The sequence below is a fragment of the Hirundo rustica genome, chromosome 2, assembly GCF_015227805.2.
Source record: "Hirundo rustica isolate bHirRus1 chromosome 2, bHirRus1.pri.v3, whole genome shotgun sequence".
Lineage (NCBI taxonomy): Eukaryota > Metazoa > Chordata > Aves > Passeriformes > Hirundinidae > Hirundo > Hirundo rustica.
This window is the reverse complement of record NC_053451.1, coordinates 100,454,273-100,471,130: the sequence shown is the minus strand read 5'-3', so window position 1 is coordinate 100,471,130 and position 16,858 is coordinate 100,454,273. Positions and strand designations below refer to the sequence as shown.

The window sequence follows — 16,858 nt, the reverse complement described above, 5'->3', positions numbered from 1 at the left end:
GGATTCACTCACAGCTCTGGCAGTTTTTGAAAGCATACAGATAGTATTTTGTGGAGTCAGAATTAAAGTCTTCTTTTTTAAGGAAGTATTTGAACACAAGATTTGATTCTCCATTTTTACTATTTTTTAAATTAAATAATCTCATGTATAATAACCTCTAAGTGATCATTAACTAAGGAATGCACATAGGTTGCTTTTAGAAGTTGGATATCCAGATTCCTTTTTTAATTCAGCAGCAGCATATGTGAGTCGTTGAAAACCGATATAATCACGGACAAAGAATCTCTAACTAATTAAATTTAGAAAGTGGTGTGTTTATTCACCTGCGGGCAGCATGGGAGTCATCTCCAAAAGGCGTGGCCACCCCGAACAAGGCTCTTTGCTCTCTATTTTCCAAGATCTTACATACAATACATATGCATAACCCCAGCACCTCCCATCCCCGCTCTGTATTAAAATGAGGCTATCAGTCCTTCACACGTGCACAGTTCTTCTCTTGAATTGGGTTGGTGGTCTCAAATTGGGTCAGTGGTCTCAAAGGATGAAGTCAGGAGAGTCTTCATCAGGTCTCTGTGACCCTCTGGCACGATCCAAGGTCCCCTGCTTCATGATTGATTGGTATGAAGTCCAGGTGCTGGCCTGTTCTTACTGGTTTCAATCTGTTCTTATGATGGTTCACTTACTCCACTTTTTCTATAAACAAGCTCATAACAGTTAGCTCAACTTAGGCATCTAATAATCATTAACCTACCATTTACTATTCTAACTTACATCTTAATATAAATTGCTTCTAACCCTTAGCTAAAATCTTAACTCTTTAAAATCATGATTCATATGGATTTAGTAGAAATTATTTGACTTCCCTCTGCTTTATCTCTATCACTTATACTTCTAGAGATAATGATAGATCAATGTGTATGTCTTTTGTATTTAGACACACAGTCTGTCTTCCCAAATTAGGAGACTAACTTCTATAGACATTCAGTGAAGTTGAGCTCATCCAGAGGCAACTGAGAGTAATTATAGGCAAAATGTTCTGAGTATCTTCTTCATAATAAATGGAGTAATTTGGACCATGGCTGATTTTTTTTTTTAAATTAGTAACTATCATAGGGTTAATTTCTACAGGCAGATACTTTCAGAACAAGTTTGAGGAAATGAAAAGGCAGGGTTATCCAGAAGACAAAAAACAGGTTCTCTGCTCTAGAGGGCCTGTTGACACCCAGTGCGATCTACTACACAGTGTATTTTTAAAGATGGTGTTATAAAGTTCCTTTATGGAATATCATGTTTGCTACACAGCACCCCAATTTTATTGCAGAACAAGAGACTAAACAAGCTATGTTGAAATCAGACCATCTTTGATTTCAGAAGTCCCTTCAAATATAAATTTTTCTCACAGGGGAGGTACCCGCAAGTTCCTCATGTCAGTTCTTAAAAACAGAGAGATCAAAGAGAGCATTTTACAGTCATAGAAATCTGTGCTGTAAGTATAGATGCTTCTTACCAACTTTCAGTGATTAGTATTTTTGTGCTGCTCTAGTGACTTAAATATAAATAGCACTTTTTTTTTTTTTTCCCTGCCATTTCCACAAGAACGGTAAAAATTCAATTAATTTGCCAATAATCTTCTTCCTTTATCCTCTTTCTGCTTCTTCCATTCCATGTGTGGTTTTTCCAGGTCACAGAGGCTAAATACCAACTCCAGCCATGGTCTGTTACAATTTCTGTCAGGGAGTAGCAATTGATGCAGAATACCTTTGGTCATCACAGTGGGTGTTTATAGTACATCAGATACTTTGATGTCCACAAACGCTGGTTATTCAAGACCAACTTGCTGCACTTCTAAGCCTGGAGCAGCAGCCACATTGCCTTACTGAAAGTGTTCTCAAAGCAAATACCTACAGAGCTAGTGGAGAAAAATCCTACTTTTGGGTTGCAACTAAAATAATTGCGTCTTGCATCCCTCTTAAACTCCTGCATTAGGATGAGATATTCATAAAATGACTCTATGATCTCACCTCTGAAGGGAGAATGACTCATAGACTTGTTAATGCAGCTGTACAAGTCCAGTTTTAAACTGGACAAAAGTCCTCCTCCTAACTGACCTCACACCAAATCACATGCTATACTATCACAACACATGTATAGAAACCTCAGGACTCTTTAGTGTTTTGTAATTTGGACACAGATACATCAAGCAAGCAAGCAAGCTCCAAGCTCTGCGAGAGAGAAGTGGACAAGAAGCTGTGAGGAGGCACAGCCGTGACAGCTGACCTGAGCTGGCCTAAGGTGTATCTTGTGCCATAGAATGTCATACCCAGTATATAAACAGGTAGAGTAACACAGAACGGGATCTCATTGTGGTTTGGAGATGGCTTGTGCATTGGTTAGCAGTGGCTGAGTTATTCATTGTTCATCACTTGTCATTCATGGGTTTTCTTTCTCTCTATCTTTCTCTCCTCCTTTTTTCTTACTATTTTTGTTGTTCTTGCAATATTATATTTTACTTCATTTTGACTACTAAACTGTTCTTTTCTCAACCAGCAGGTGTTACGTTTCTTTTCTGATTCTCCTCCCCATCCCATCAGAGTGGGGAGAAGTGAGTGTGTGGTGCTTAATTGCCAGTTGGGCTTAAACCACAAAATCCTCCCAAGTCACCCAACCTTGCTTTCACTGGCCATACACTTTCTTTTATCTGCCTTAGCTCCAGAGAAAGATCCTTGGTCAGCCAAGTCAGCCTTCTGCCTCACCAGTTTGGCTTCCAGCATTTTGGAATTACATGCTTCTGTGCTCCAAGAATGTAGTGTTTAAATTTTGACCACACTGGTAGATCCCAGCATCTTCAAAACCATTTTTCCAAGGGGTCTTACAAACTACTTCCCTGAACAGCCTGAAGTCTACTCTTCTCACATTCAGAATGTTGCTGGCTATTTCCCTCCTGTCACTAGATATTTTAAATCAACTGCTTCATGATCCAAAAGTCAACCAATCCCCAATTCACTCATGAGACCTTCTTTCTAGCAAGCAACAAATCAAGGAGGATGCCTTTCCTAGTCACCTCCCTTAGTATCTGTATCAATTTATACTCATTGCTACTCATCTCATATCCATTCTGTGCATGCTTCTCAGTGGAAGAGGAAAAAATACTTCTCCTCTCAACCTCAGAAAGGTTAAGTGACCTGGTGTCCCTGCCATTGTCAGTGAGGCTGAGAAAGAGGATGTGCTCCAAATAGCCATTTTGTGGGGAGGCAGAGGTAGATGGTGTGGGAGTAACTGTGGGATAGAGGTTCCTGTTTCAAGTATTATTTTATAGAGAGAGTCACATTACAGCTCATGTTTAGAGATACGGATTGTTTAGGCTTACAAACAAAACCACCAGAAATACACATTATTAAAATATAACTAGTTGTAAAACTCACTTTTTAACTAGGCCCTCATCTTTTTCGTACGTCTGTATTCAATCAAAAAAAATGTTGTGAAAATTGGAGAGGGAAAACCCCTTCTTATCTGTAATATTATTATATGATGTTTCTTTTCTTGAGTTTCTTTGTTTTTCTGTCTTGTTGCCAAAAGAAAGGACCAGTCAGACCCTTTCCTCACTTAGGTGAGGAAATGCAGGTGGCATCCGAAGTAAACAAGTTTAAAGCTGTTAACAGTGACAATATGAACCAGAGATGTCACCAAGACTAGTCGCCAGAAAAGAAAAAGGGCTTTGAGCAAGAGAAGAGCTGCCCAGACTGCTGCAGACAGAAGCACCCAGCAAGGTGAAAATGTGTTGCTTCTCCCAAAACAGGCATCATCACATCAAGCAGAGAACCTGCCTATGTCATGCTCAGAAGTTTAGGCTGCCATGTGTTCATGAGTCTGTACTATGAAACAGAGTGGGGAACAAATACAGGTGTTTATGTTTCTTCACTTTTTCAGGATGTCCCTAAAGTCAGACCCATTCCTATCTCAAGTGTTCAGTGGTGCCCCATCAGCTGTTATGGGAGATGGATCTGCCTGGGGAACAAAGAAATAAAGAAGGGCTTAAGGCTGCTCTGGAGAACTACAGCACATCAAAGAAACAGTGGGAAGAATGCTTTCCTTGTGTGATCTGATCTTACATGCTTTGTACTTCCAAATTCTATTTAAATTTTCTTCTGGGAACAGGTGGTATGTCCCCAGGCCCCAGCCCCTGTTACAGCAGCAAACACCCAGCTGATACAGAAAGGGTGGTCACTCAGGGCTCAGGTGGAAAAAGTCCTCAACATTACAGAGGAACCCTAAAGTCTTCATGGAGGAGCCAGCTCAACCAACAGTTCAGGAGGCAGACAAAAGGCAAAGTGAAAAATTTATTGGGAAACTAGCAGTAAATGCTTCTGAACTACTGTCATGGTCTAGTATAGCTGCATGTTCCTCCTTTCTTACCATCTTTTCCACTTTCTCTTTTTTTCCTTTCCCCTTTTTTCCTTTGTCTATTCGAAATTCCTCATTGGTTTACTTGATTTTCTCCACCTGCCTTATCCCTCTGCCGCTCTGCTGTCTTGCTCCCCTCTTTGCTTTCCCAAAGCAGCCTGGAAGCACTGCAGAACATGATCACACATACCTTCCCATTTTAGCATCTTCCCTTGCTGAGCAACAATCAGTGCAAAGCAAGGTGCGTATCAACTAAACATCTCCTCTGGCAACAGTTTCTATTCAAACCTGATAGAGCTTAAGCAAATAATGGCATTTAAAAGTAATTGTGCCGGTCATTTTGTGGTATAACAAAGAGGTATATATTCCACGCTTCGACAATTTTGGCAAATGCAGTTCAAAATGTTTTCTTCAGGATCTTTTGATCTTGTCCATAAGAGCAATATTAACAGAGAGAGTACAACTAAACAGTTTCTTGGAGAAGCTTGTTGTAAGCCAGAGAATTGCTGGTAGCTATGGCATTTTTCAGGCACTGCCAGAAGTAGGGCTGAGACTGGGGATTAGTTGGCCATTCCAGGACTGAACTTCTGCACAACCTCTTCCTCAGGCGGACATAGCGGGACTTCTGCAAAACCTTCTCAAGAAAGATCAAGATAATGACATCCATTTTTTCATCCAGAAGCCGCTGATGAGCCATATAAAAGGTGGTCTTGAAGCGGCCACTTCTAATATACCTGTGGGTCAGCACAAATATGGTCTTTTTGCTCAGCTGAATGCTCTGGGAAAGGTTATCAAAGACCGGCTGTCCTGGGAGCCAGTCCCTTCCTTCCAGGCATAAATTGAACTGCCTGGCTTTTTGGTTTTCCAGCCTCTCAACCAGTTCTTGCAGCACCCACTCGTTCACAGCTGGATCTTCACTGTCATAGGCAATAAAGGCATCGTAGCAAGCAGCTGGTGAAGACAAGCGCCGATAGCCCTTCAGCTTGGCAGTGCAGTAATGGTAGCTATACCACACATCCCAGAAGTAGAGATGGCTCATCACTGTGAACACCATCAAGCCAAGGACAGCTGAAGCTGACAGAGCATACAGGATCAAATATGACGTGTCCAGCTCACAGGTGTACAGATCCAAGAAAACCATGCTCTTTCCCTTGTGTGCCCCTGGGCCAGCACAGGTCACGTCTGTGGCCAGAAGAGGAATGGTCACCTGCGTCCGATTGATCCACCAGACAAACCACACAGCCTCACAGTTACACTTAAAAGGATTGCCATGCAAAAGCAGCATCTTCAGGTTGTTAATGACATTTTCAGGGAAGCTAGATCTCTTAATTATTTCAATCTTGTTTAAGCTGAGGTCCAAGTACCTCAGTTCAAAAGCACCTCTGAGAAAATATTTGGTTAACTGCTGAATGCGATTGTTCCGGAGCATCAGTTCCTGGAGAGATGAAGTGCAATTGGACAGTTCTCGGGGAACAGTACTCAGAAGGTTATTGCTCAGGTCCAGAGTTACTAGGTTCTTCAGAGAGGGGAGGTTTCCCCAGATGAAACTCTTCAGTTGATTATTCGTTAAGTTGAGGATCTTGAGACTGGGAGGCATCTTTTCAAAAACACTATGAGGCAAAAAACTGAGTGAGTTGAAGGAAATATCCAGTTCTTCCAGGCTGGTCAGATTCTTGAAGAAGGACAAATATCTATCATTGCCATCCTTCCAGAGAGCATCTAAGCGATTTCCTCTGAATTCTAAAATTCGAAGAGATTGACTTTCCATTCCGGTATCAGTAGTGGTAGAAATCTCATTCCAATTCATCATCAGCTTCCTCAAATGGGCCAGGTTTTTCATAAAATCTAGCACATGAGTAACACCTTCAGCCAGGAAATAATGCTGGTTATTGCTCAGATCTAGAATTTCTAAAAGTTTTAATTCTTTGAAAGCAGTTTGGTATAGCAAATCAACCCTGTTGTTAGAAAAATCCAGATATTTCAATCCAGACATGTAAGAAAATTCGCTTCCATTTAAAGTTTGACTTATTGCATTATCTGACAAGTTGAGACATTTGAGGTAGCTAAGGCCCTGGAAGTCTGAGGGGTTAACAAAGAATATATTGTTTCTGCTTAAATCCAGAGTTTTTCCATAGTTAAGGCAATCTTCCTTAACTAGAGACTCATAGGAAGAAGCCTCTTTGTCTTTGGAACGGCAACTTCGCTCATACACATCATACCTGAAATAATGCATCTCCTGTTGTACTTGCCTGTTGTATTGCTCAACTGAAATGCCAGGATTAGAGCAAAATCCATAGAAGTTGCTTTCCCCTGAAGAAGGAGAAATTTTATTCACTGAGAGGTCAATGAACTTAAGAGCTGGGAATTTTTCAAACACTTTCAGGTCTGCAACTTTAATAAAATTAGTCCCGAGATCCAACACGGTTAGATTGCTAAGACTGAGCAGTGGATGTAGATCTTGTGCTCTCAGTTCTTTAAAGACATAACCCTTGAGCCTCAGGGTTTCCAGGTTAGAGAGAGAAGAAAATGTCTCTGAAAGATTCAAGAAGGGAGAATATACTTTCAGTTCAAAATTAAATGACAGATCAAGCTGCACGAGGCTGGGGATCAATGTCAAAAACTGAGCATCTCCAATTTCCCTCATGAGGAAATTTTGGGAGAGGTCAAGTTCTTTCAGATTCTTGATGTTTTTAAACCAGCTGCTGGGTATGCTCTGAAGAGAGTTACTGTGAAGCCGCAAAATCTTTAAATTTTGCAACGAATCAAAAGCCTTGGGATGTATCTGAACAGAGCTCTTGGGACAGGGAATGCAAGGATACGGGGCATTATAGCAACGTGGGCAATTGCCACTGAGGTCAAGAATTTCTAGGTTGTGAAGGCCACTTAAATCCTGTTCTTGAACCTCTTGTATCATGTTGTTGTAAATATACAGTTCCTTTAAAGTAGATGACAAATTGGGTGGAATTTGTGTTAAGTTGTTGGACTTCAGGGATAGTATTGTTAACTTTTTCAGCCCCAGAAAGGCTGTTCTCTCAATTTCAAATGAAACATTGCATGGGTTCTGGTAGTAACAGTTTTGTCCAAGGTACAACACCTCTATATTTCCTAGCTCTGAGAAGTTGGCTTTTTGGATAGAAAAGATGTTGTTTGCTTCCAGGCTCAGCAGAGTTAAAGTAGCAGGAAGACCTCGCGGTATTTCTGCCAGCTGGTTTGCATCCAAATACAATGACTTCAATCCTGTCAAAGCAGCAAAACTTCCATTCTCAATTTTCAGTGGGCTGTTGCACACATGATTTTTGGGCCCTAGTTTGACAGGCACACAGTTGCATCTGAAGTCAATCTCCTGGAGGTTTTCAAGACGATTGAAGGATGTTGGGTAGATATGGGGAATATGGTTAATACTCAGGGTAAGGTTGGTAGCGTTTCCAGGGATCCCTCTGGGGACTTCTGTAAGGCGCCGGTCTGTGCAGTCCACTGTCACAGTACCTTCTGAAGAACTGACGTCACAGGGTAAAGTTTTGGGAAACCAAGCCCCTGACAGCAGCATTGGGAATATGGAGAGCAAGATAAATGGCAATGCATTTGACATCTTTGCACAAGGTACCTAAAACCAAGGAAATAAGGAGGTATTAGTTTAATGCAGTGGGAATATTTCAGCTATACACTGGGTCAGGCCAACTCTACTGCTAAATTGGGGTCCTTGTCTCACACTGACCAGGAATGGATATGCAGGTTTCATAATCATAAGTTTCAGGAAGGCATATGTTGGTAGTTTCTTTTTTTTATTTTCCTAGATGATACAGCATTTTTTGCATGTAAAGAAAGTTATGAGACTAATGAAAAAACAAAAAGCATTTAGCCAAACCAAATGGCCCATGATACTCCAGCAACTGCCTATCTCTGTCTTTTATTGCAGAGCAATGGACCCCAGGGCCAGGAAGATTAGCCAAGACAAGTGCCCTTGGAGCACAGCATGGGTACCCTTTACTGTGCATCTGATGGATGCACACCACTGCAGACCATGAAGTGCTGGCTGTCACCAGCCATGGATACAGAACCTGGCAGCCACTGTACATCAAAGTCCAGCAACCTTTCCTCCTTTAAAACAAGGAAGGTGTAGCAATGAGGTCTGTGGCCTTGGGATATGCTGTTATATATGTGGTAAAGGGATTTCCATGAGATCTGTGGTTACAGAATTACTCTGAGCTTGGTGGTGTGCTGAAGTGTGTTATCAGGCGGAAACAGCTAACCCTCTTACCCTCAGCGAGCCAGGTAGAAGGGGAAGTGATACTAAAGTGTCACAACTCCATACTTTCCTTGTGCAAGACCCAAAGTCTTTGTAATCTCTTTGTTACTCTTGATAGCCGTCATTCACATATAAGTGGCTGCTCTCTGTCCCCCAGTAATGATGGCAGTAATAGAATATTTGACCACAGTCTCGCTTCCACTTCTCCCAAAAGTATAAATTGGCATTTGAGATCCTAATTGGCAGAGGAGGAGAATATAACCATTTTACGGGCAAGTCAATGGAGTCCTTTCTCTCTCTTCACAAAACTAGGGATGCTTCTTTGGTAAGACTTGCACTGGGAGCACTTACATAGCGCTGTATATTTGTATGTTGCAAGTTTAGTATATTTACCAATTATCCAATAAATTGCACTACTGGTGAATCTGTTCATGGAAGCTCTTATTGAACTAAACCAGACTTACAGTGATGAATCAGTAGTACTCACAACTGGTGAATCTGCTCACCAATGAGATGAGGTTTGTAGTGTAAATCAAACTATTATTGCAATTGGGAACCTGATCAGACTTAGCAGTACTAAATTGGCTCAAATCAGTAATTAAGTCCAGACACACCCAGCCCCTCTGATTTCTGAGGACCAGCTGGAAAGCAAGGGAGTTATTATTGCTACACACTTAATGCAGCAGGAGGAAAAGCTAATTAGATTCAACCTTTAAAGATGTGATAAACCACATTAGAGCATGACACGGGTAAGGTATGATTGCAGTCTGGACTGAAGACACAAATTGTCTACATGAACTTATATGCAGCCATTGCACTCGGACCCTTAATTTTAGGTGCTTACCCAAGTTTCTCACTTTATTGTCATTAACCTAGGCTGCACTGAAATTCAAGAGAGTAAGGGGGGAAGGAAGAGAGAGATAGACAGAGATCCTTCTCCAGCTGCTGATTGACTCTGAAGATGAAGAGAGCTCTGGCTTACTCACCAGAGAGTAATGGTGCACATTTAGGTGCCTGGAATTAGGTGCAAAGCATCTGGGCTTTCAAAGTCTTCATGTAAGTTTCTCATGTATTTCAGGTGTTTTAGGGACTTAACTGTAGTTGTAGAGCCACCCTAGTTGTTTGTGCTTCATTTCTTTGTATGTTCCTCCCTTTCCTGATAATCTTTTTAATGCATTAGCTGTTTGAACTGTAAAGAGTTACATTCTGGTGCTGTGTCTGGCTATTTGCGTGTGTAAAATCTTTCATCCATTATACTACCAGAAAAAAATAAAAAATATCTCTAAATAAGAGCAAAAAGCAAGGCTGTCTTGTGCAATGTCTTTGCAATGAGAGGCTTGTTTAATAGTACAGCTAGAGTATGTGAGCTGTTCTTTTCTCTGTGATCTGTGCTTGGCTTTATAAAAAGTTTGAAAAGAACTAATCTACAGATCTTAACCGGCATGTGCATAAACCCTTAATGATTTAGGGTGTTCTCCAAATATTTAGCAACAGTATATCTATGTGTTTCTGAAGGAAGTTTTTTTTGCTGGGGTTCCATATATTTCTTTGTGGGGGAAAGGCTAGAGAAACACCTCCTACGTTACAGCAAGTAGAAAATATATTATGCTCATTCTGAAGTATAGGAAGACAGATAAATCCTTTCCTTTCATAATGCTCTGCAACTTCTAACCATAACAGTAAACTGGACCATTTAGAAAATAGAAAAGCAGAAAATGTTCTTGAAAATCTTCCACAACACTTCCAGTCAAAAATGTCTAAGAGAAAATTTAAAATGAATGTTTTAACATACCATATTCTTTGTGCTTCCAGGTCTGACAGATTAGATTCTGGAAAAGACCATAAACTGGAGCAGAAGAGAGCAGCATCAGAGTGGTTTCCAGTGGTTCAGCTGAGGCGTTGAGGAGAATGTAACATAATATAACTCACTCAAGACAACAGTAATCTACACTGTATCTTCTTTCTCTTCATCTGAACACCAAAGGAAGGCAACTTCAAAATCCTTAATGAGAGAGTATGAGATTAATCAGCTAGGAGACAAAGGCATTATGAAAGGGTAATATTCATGTGATCAACAAAGATTGCAGAAGCTCAAGTTCCTTTTTTTTTTTTTCCTTTTTTTACTGTAAACTGCATGAAGGGAGACAAAAATTGTTAAATGACATGGAAGTTTAGTAATTCTTATAATTATTATTTGGGATTTGTTTCTGCAGCTAATAGCTTCAAGGATTCAGAAAATTTTAACAATCACTTGTGTCCTAATATGAGCAGACAATTCCCTTAAGCTGAATACTTTACATAGAAATCTGGAAGAAATATCTGTTAAGTGCAAGGAACTTGGGGAAGGGAACCAAAACCAAGACAAAAAGGATAATGGTAAAAGCATAGGAAACTCAACACAAAAAAGTGAAAACTATGTGGAGGAGTGTGCAAAAGTTGGATTGTGAATGATTTCTACAAGCCATGACCCTGGTACAAGTCACTGGAATGTGAGACACTTAGTGTCTACTTTGCCTGCATGAAGATTTTCTAAAACACAACGTCCAGTCACCCAACCCTGTAATTTTTGACAGGTGCTCCCTCGCACTCTATGACTACAAACAGTGGAAATTTTAATAGCTGTACCCACACTTAACAGTTTCTTTTGCTCTCAGGTTGATCTTGTTTTATTTTAATATTAGGAACTTGCTGTCAACCAGCTAAGAGCTCAAGGAGTTTCAATTCTATGTAAAGTGAAACTGCAGCTTTAGCTGAGTGCTAGTAAAATGCAAGCCTTCCTTAACTTTATTTGTTTTTACCTATGAAATGTGGGAAGTAAAATACAGCAATAACTCCCTTCAGAGATGGGGGCAGAGTAAATGGAGAGGAATTTTCAGAAGTCCAGGATTTCTGAACTATAACTTGATATTTAGAGGCACAGGGAGTCACTGGTTTACTGATTTTAAAAGTTCTGTTTCCCTCAGAAATTGTATAAAATCTCTTTTGCCTCCTCTGAAACACAAAGAAACTGAAAGAAGAAAAGTACTTCCTCCTGCATCATCATGTGTTAGGGGAGGACCTACTGGTAAGAACAAATGTATATTACGGCTGCTGTGAGTGAGGAAAATAATTTAAAATAAAGAAGGAGCCCTTAATTGTCTTAATCCTTCATCTATAAGTTTGGTTGACAGTTGGCTTGTAATCAGATCAGTGAACTCACATTTCCTTTTATTTTTCCTTTTTCTACAGGAGGTTGCTTTACCTCCTTTGTCAAAATCAAGATTCTACTGTATTTATTTTAAATCTTGATAGTTTACTTACAGTCTTAAAGTCTTGCTGCAATGTCTTTTCTCTTATGTGCTGATCCTCATTTCAAGAATAAGGGTACAACTCCATCTATTAATGGTTAATACAGTGTTCAGTGTAACATGGCATAATTTACCCACAAAATTATTCAAGAAAGCCCAGTAGCTTGCTAAGTTTTTGAAATATATAAGTTGAATATGATATACATATTGACTTGAAATACATAAGTTGAACTGATGTTGCTAATAGTCATTGCAGAAATGTATTTGCAGGCACTAAAAATAATCAAAACAATAAACAGAAGACAGCACTGGAGGAGACTGGCCTACAACAAGGGCAGAGGAAGCACTCAGGGCTTGGTGAGGGAGGGCACACTACCAGATGTGTTAAGAGCTTACCCAAACTGCCCAGGGTGCTGAGATATGGCCAAGGGAGCCACTAATGCCATAGAAACAGACACTGCCTTTTCTGAAAGCCCAGGCTGCCCCAGGCTGCCTCAGTACCAGGACCGACTGGTTTACAATAGGATAAAATTTTTTGCTCAAAGCTAAGGTTTGAGCCCAGCACTCTTGTTTTTGAAAGCGAGTTACCTTCAAGGGAGTCAGAAGGCATCCAGAAATAGATGAAATAAGATGGAGCTATTTTCCAAGTTCTCCAGGGTCAGCACTGCAACTGTGTCCCTTCTGCTTGCCCCTTCCTCAGGGGCAGGTAAGATAGAGTAACCATGGACATAATTCCTTCTTTTTTCTGAGGGATGATGAGAAGTGCCAAGGCAGTAATGCTGGAAGTGATGGTGATGGCAATGGAGAAACTGGTAGCAAATCAAAAACCTGCTAGGTTCAGAGGAAGTTTGGCACTTTTAAGTGGGACATCCTCAAATCCTGGTTCTTAGTGATGACACTGCTAGCCTTTTTTCATGTTTCATGTAGGTAATCCTGTCATGTTTTATGAAGTCATCTTCAGGCAAGAGCATTGAGGGAGCACTGGAAGAGCCGCTGCAGGACAACATGGAACTCAGACACGGCTGGATCCAAACAAATCGCATAGGAAGAGAGCAGCTCCATATGAAAAATAAAGGCTTAAGATTATGGCAGGCAAGCTGCTGCAACACAGCTCACATTAAACATGCATGTACATCAATTTATGGGGTTCTAAAGACCATGAGACATAATTTTCTCATTTAATTTTGGCCTTGATACTGCCTTTTTGACAACTGTGCAAGATATTTCTATCTGTGATGACTGCTATTCAATGGAGATTTTGATTCATGACCTGCACTTGAAATAGATTGATTTCTTGTCTCCCTCTATGTGTGTATATTTACACACGCAAAACACCTATATGCAAGAGGAATGTATTTTTTATAGTGTATATATTTCATATATCTAGATATAGATATATGAAATATATACACTATGTATAGTATAGTATAGCAGATACACCACAGCACAATATTCTAAGTGTTTTTACTTGTTTAACCAAGTCCAAAGCCCTGCCATTTACAGTAGTGCAGGCTTCCACTCCCAGCACTGTGATATTTTTCTCTGGCTGCCCTGGAGCCTGTGCTGGAGCCAGATTTTCCCTTTGCTTTCCCACAACTGCTCTCTGAACCCTATCCCTGCAAACCTTGGTGGGACCAGGGATCTCTTCAGAGTTGAGGGGCAGTGGCACATGCTTCATTCTTGCCTTCCCTGAAAAGTCACTGTAAAAGTGAAGTATTGATTTGTATCACTGCCACTAGTACACCCTGCTTCAACCCCTGCTCAGGAAATTAATTAATGCCAATTCACGAGGCAAGCAGCCATCACCTGTCACTGAGTGGATCACATCTTCATGACCCTTCACCTCTTTCTCAGGCCCTGAAGGTTCTGTGAACCCAGAAGAAAACCCAGACAAACAAATTTTTCTCCTCCCTCTCATCCTCAAGGTTCCTGGGCTCCAGGTGACTGCTCCCCTCCTTACTGTCCCGGAGGGTCCCAGGCCCCTGGCCCACCAGGCCCGCACAGAAGAGGGAGGTGAAGTGCAGCAGCCCACTGTCTAGAGATTCAACCAGTTATGAGGCACAAGGGGAGACTTGAACCAGAGCTGCTGCTGGACAGTGAAACCCACCACCCCCCAGTAGCAGGCATGCCTCCACCATTGTTTCATCCTCTGAGGCTGGAGGGAGTGACTCAGTCTTTTACATGTTTTGAGAGTCTAATTGTAATTTTTAAATTGATAGAGCAAAGCGTAGACTAAGATTTGACTTGATCTGCACAGGGTTCAAGTCACTAAGCATCATAAATTAAGCTAGGATTTAGTAATTGGAAATTATAACTTAAAATTTATTATAAATTTTGTGTTACACTACTTACAGCTTGTATTGTGTTAATTTGTTTTGTGGAAATCTGTGGCATTTTAATAATAATAATCATTTATGTGCTAGACTAATCATAAATCCTATCAAAAATGCTTTCATTTTTGTAACTACAACATAGCACCATCATCATTCTGCCAGACGAGCTCTTACCTCAGGGTCAGATGAAAGCCATCCACTCTGGATCCTGCTGTGGAGGCCTGTGGGCCTGCTAGGGGACTTCTTGGGGCTATGCCTTGGCAGAACATCCCCTAGACTTCAGCCTCTCCTATAGACCTCCTGTTAAAGTGACATGATGTGTTGCCGCCACATCCCCCTGTTGGCCCCTTGTCCTTTAGACCCTAGGTTGACCATATATGGTCAGGTTTCTAGTCGTGTCTTTCTTCTTTGTAGCCCCATTGGTTTGTACACCTGTCTGTTTACCTTTCTGCTTCTCTATTGGTCATTATACTCCTTTTTCCCACCCACATCTCTCAGTGATTGGTTACTACTGTTGGCTCCACCCCCCCCACCCCCATCCCCCCCCCCCCCTTTCTACCCATATATAAGCTTGGACCCGCCGACCATCTTTGTCTTTGCCTCTGGACTCCTTCAATGTGCGTACGAAGTAAACCCCATTGGAATTCCATGCAAAGGCTCTTCCCACCCTCTGAGGTTTGGAAAGCTATCTGTGGCACGTGTGTATCGTGTGCGTGATTGCTGCGTGTCTGCCTGAATGCCGCCTTTATGGAGACGGTTCAGGAAGGTTGCGGCAAGTCACCATCGACCCACACTGCAACATCTGCTAATAAGAGCAGATATCCATGTGTATGCACATCATGGGGGCCCAACACCTAATCTGAGCAGGGAATTCAGCAAGTCTCTAGGATTTGCCTGCTTTGTACAATTTCTTTTATTCTTTGCCTTCTTTTACATTTTCTTGCAAGCATAGCTCAATACAGGCCTGGAAAAGACAGACGTGAGTATCCTCAATTGCACCTCATTTGTCACTCAGAACAGCCATACTGGGTCTGGCTGGGATGGGGCCCGTTTTCTCCACAGCAGCCCTGCAGTACCCTGGTATAGACTGGTGACCAAAGCAGTGTGGATTACACACAGCGTTATGCCTGTTGGGGAGCTTGCAGAGCCTCAGGGCCTTCTCCACTTCTCACACTGGTGAGCAGGCTGTGGGTGAGCCAGAGTCTGGGAGGGGGCAGACTCACGGTTACGGAGCCCAGCTGGCTAAAGGCAAAACTCACTCCATTAAGGTTCCATGCCCAGCAATAAAACCAGGAAGGGGTGGCAGGATGTGGATTTAGCTAAAGCAGCCATCACTCAGAGGCTAGCTGGGCACTGGTCTGCTGCCAGGAGGTGGTGAGTGATCATTTTTGTATAATTTGCCTTTTTCCTTCTTTTCCTTAACTTATTAGCCTGGCTTTATCTCTACCCATGAGCTTTATCTCTACCCAAGAGCTGCTCTGAACCTGCCCTCCTGATCCTCCCCCCAGCCCAGATTGCTGCCAGACAGGGGCAGCCACCACTCAGCACAGGAGGGGCCGCAGAGCACCAGCACTGACAACAGATGCCTGACAAACAACTGATAGGGATTTGTACAGTGAAAACACACTCAGGTTTCTCTCCCCATAGTCCACTGCCTCAGAAACAGGCTCTGAGCATTTGGCATTTAAAACCCCTGTGTCTATGACAAGAGCTTCCAGCACAGCTGCAAACATCAAATACTCTTACCAAGAGAGCCAAAAATGTGCACTTGCACTAGGGCAGTGGAATGATTAAAAATAAGGTTTACAGACAAATATCAGCTAAATCCTCCAATGTCTGCTATGCAATGGGGTATATTTTCAGTTCTCTCAAAAGAATGCTGCTGAGAGAGGAATGTTTCCCACCAGGCTGAACTGTCAGGTCATCAGACCAGAATCCAGACATGGGGCAGGGAGCATAGAGAATTCACCACCAAACCCCTCACCATTTTCTGTTCCCATGGCTTTAAATTCTATCAAAATTGAGGCAGTTTTCACAGAGCTGTTGGAAGTCACTTCTAACTCTTCATAAGCATTTTGGGTGCACAAAATGCAGCACATAAAGTAAGCACAATAAGTGTTAGTTCTGCAATTTTCCTTCTGCTCTTTCCCCCAGCTCATCCTGTTGAATGCAGTTGAGTGGGTTTGTTTCCAACAATCTGAGAAATACAAACTTCATCTACTCAAGACATGCAACTCAGACTCCCAAGGATATTTAAACATTGTGTCCCTTTTGTCAGACAACTATTAAAAAAAATAAACAAAAACGAGGATGATCTTACTACAAAGATGTTTACCAGTCTGATGTGATTAACAGTTCATCCTTATGTTCAAGACAGCTGGAGCACACTTTATGACCAAGGTTCGCATGAGAGTCAGTGACTACATTCTTCTCTGTTTGACCCATGCAGGCCACAGTCTGCAAAAAAAAGTTTCAAAAGAATAGAAGAACAAGCAACCTCTTGGCACAAGTAATTTTGAAGCTTTATTTACAGTACTTGTGCACAGGGAAGGCAAATAATTCAGCTCTTTATTTGAAACAAAGATCTGATC

General features: G+C 41.6%; 1 protein-coding gene and 1 long non-coding RNA gene across 3 annotated transcripts in view; one reads left to right on the top strand and one right to left on the bottom strand.

Annotated features, from left to right (window-relative positions):
• LOC120749376 (uncharacterized) overlaps window positions 1–14,150 on the top strand; it is a 40,429-nt gene extending 26,279 nt beyond the window's left edge. Inside the window, exons 4-5 of one of the 2 annotated variants that reach the window (XR_005699640.2) lie at window positions 10,460–10,703; window positions 12,862–14,150. This is a non-coding gene — a long non-coding RNA (uncharacterized LOC120749376). Of the gene's footprint in view, window positions 1–10,459; window positions 12,463–12,861 lie in introns of those variants that run through there. The other variant, XR_005699639.1, reaches the window with a different exon arrangement.
• LOC120749375 (toll-like receptor 7) lies at window positions 3,710–10,572 on the bottom strand. Its single transcript, XM_040056724.2, has 2 exons — window positions 10,440–10,572; window positions 3,710–8,005 (listed from the first exon to the last, which is right to left on the bottom strand). Exons 1-2 carry the CDS (start codon window positions 10,440–10,442, stop codon window positions 4,865–4,867), a joined length of 3,144 nt encoding a protein of 1,047 aa, XP_039912658.1. The 5' UTR covers window positions 10,443–10,572; the 3' UTR covers window positions 3,710–4,864.
• Window positions 14,151–16,858: the final 2,708 nt, after the last annotated feature.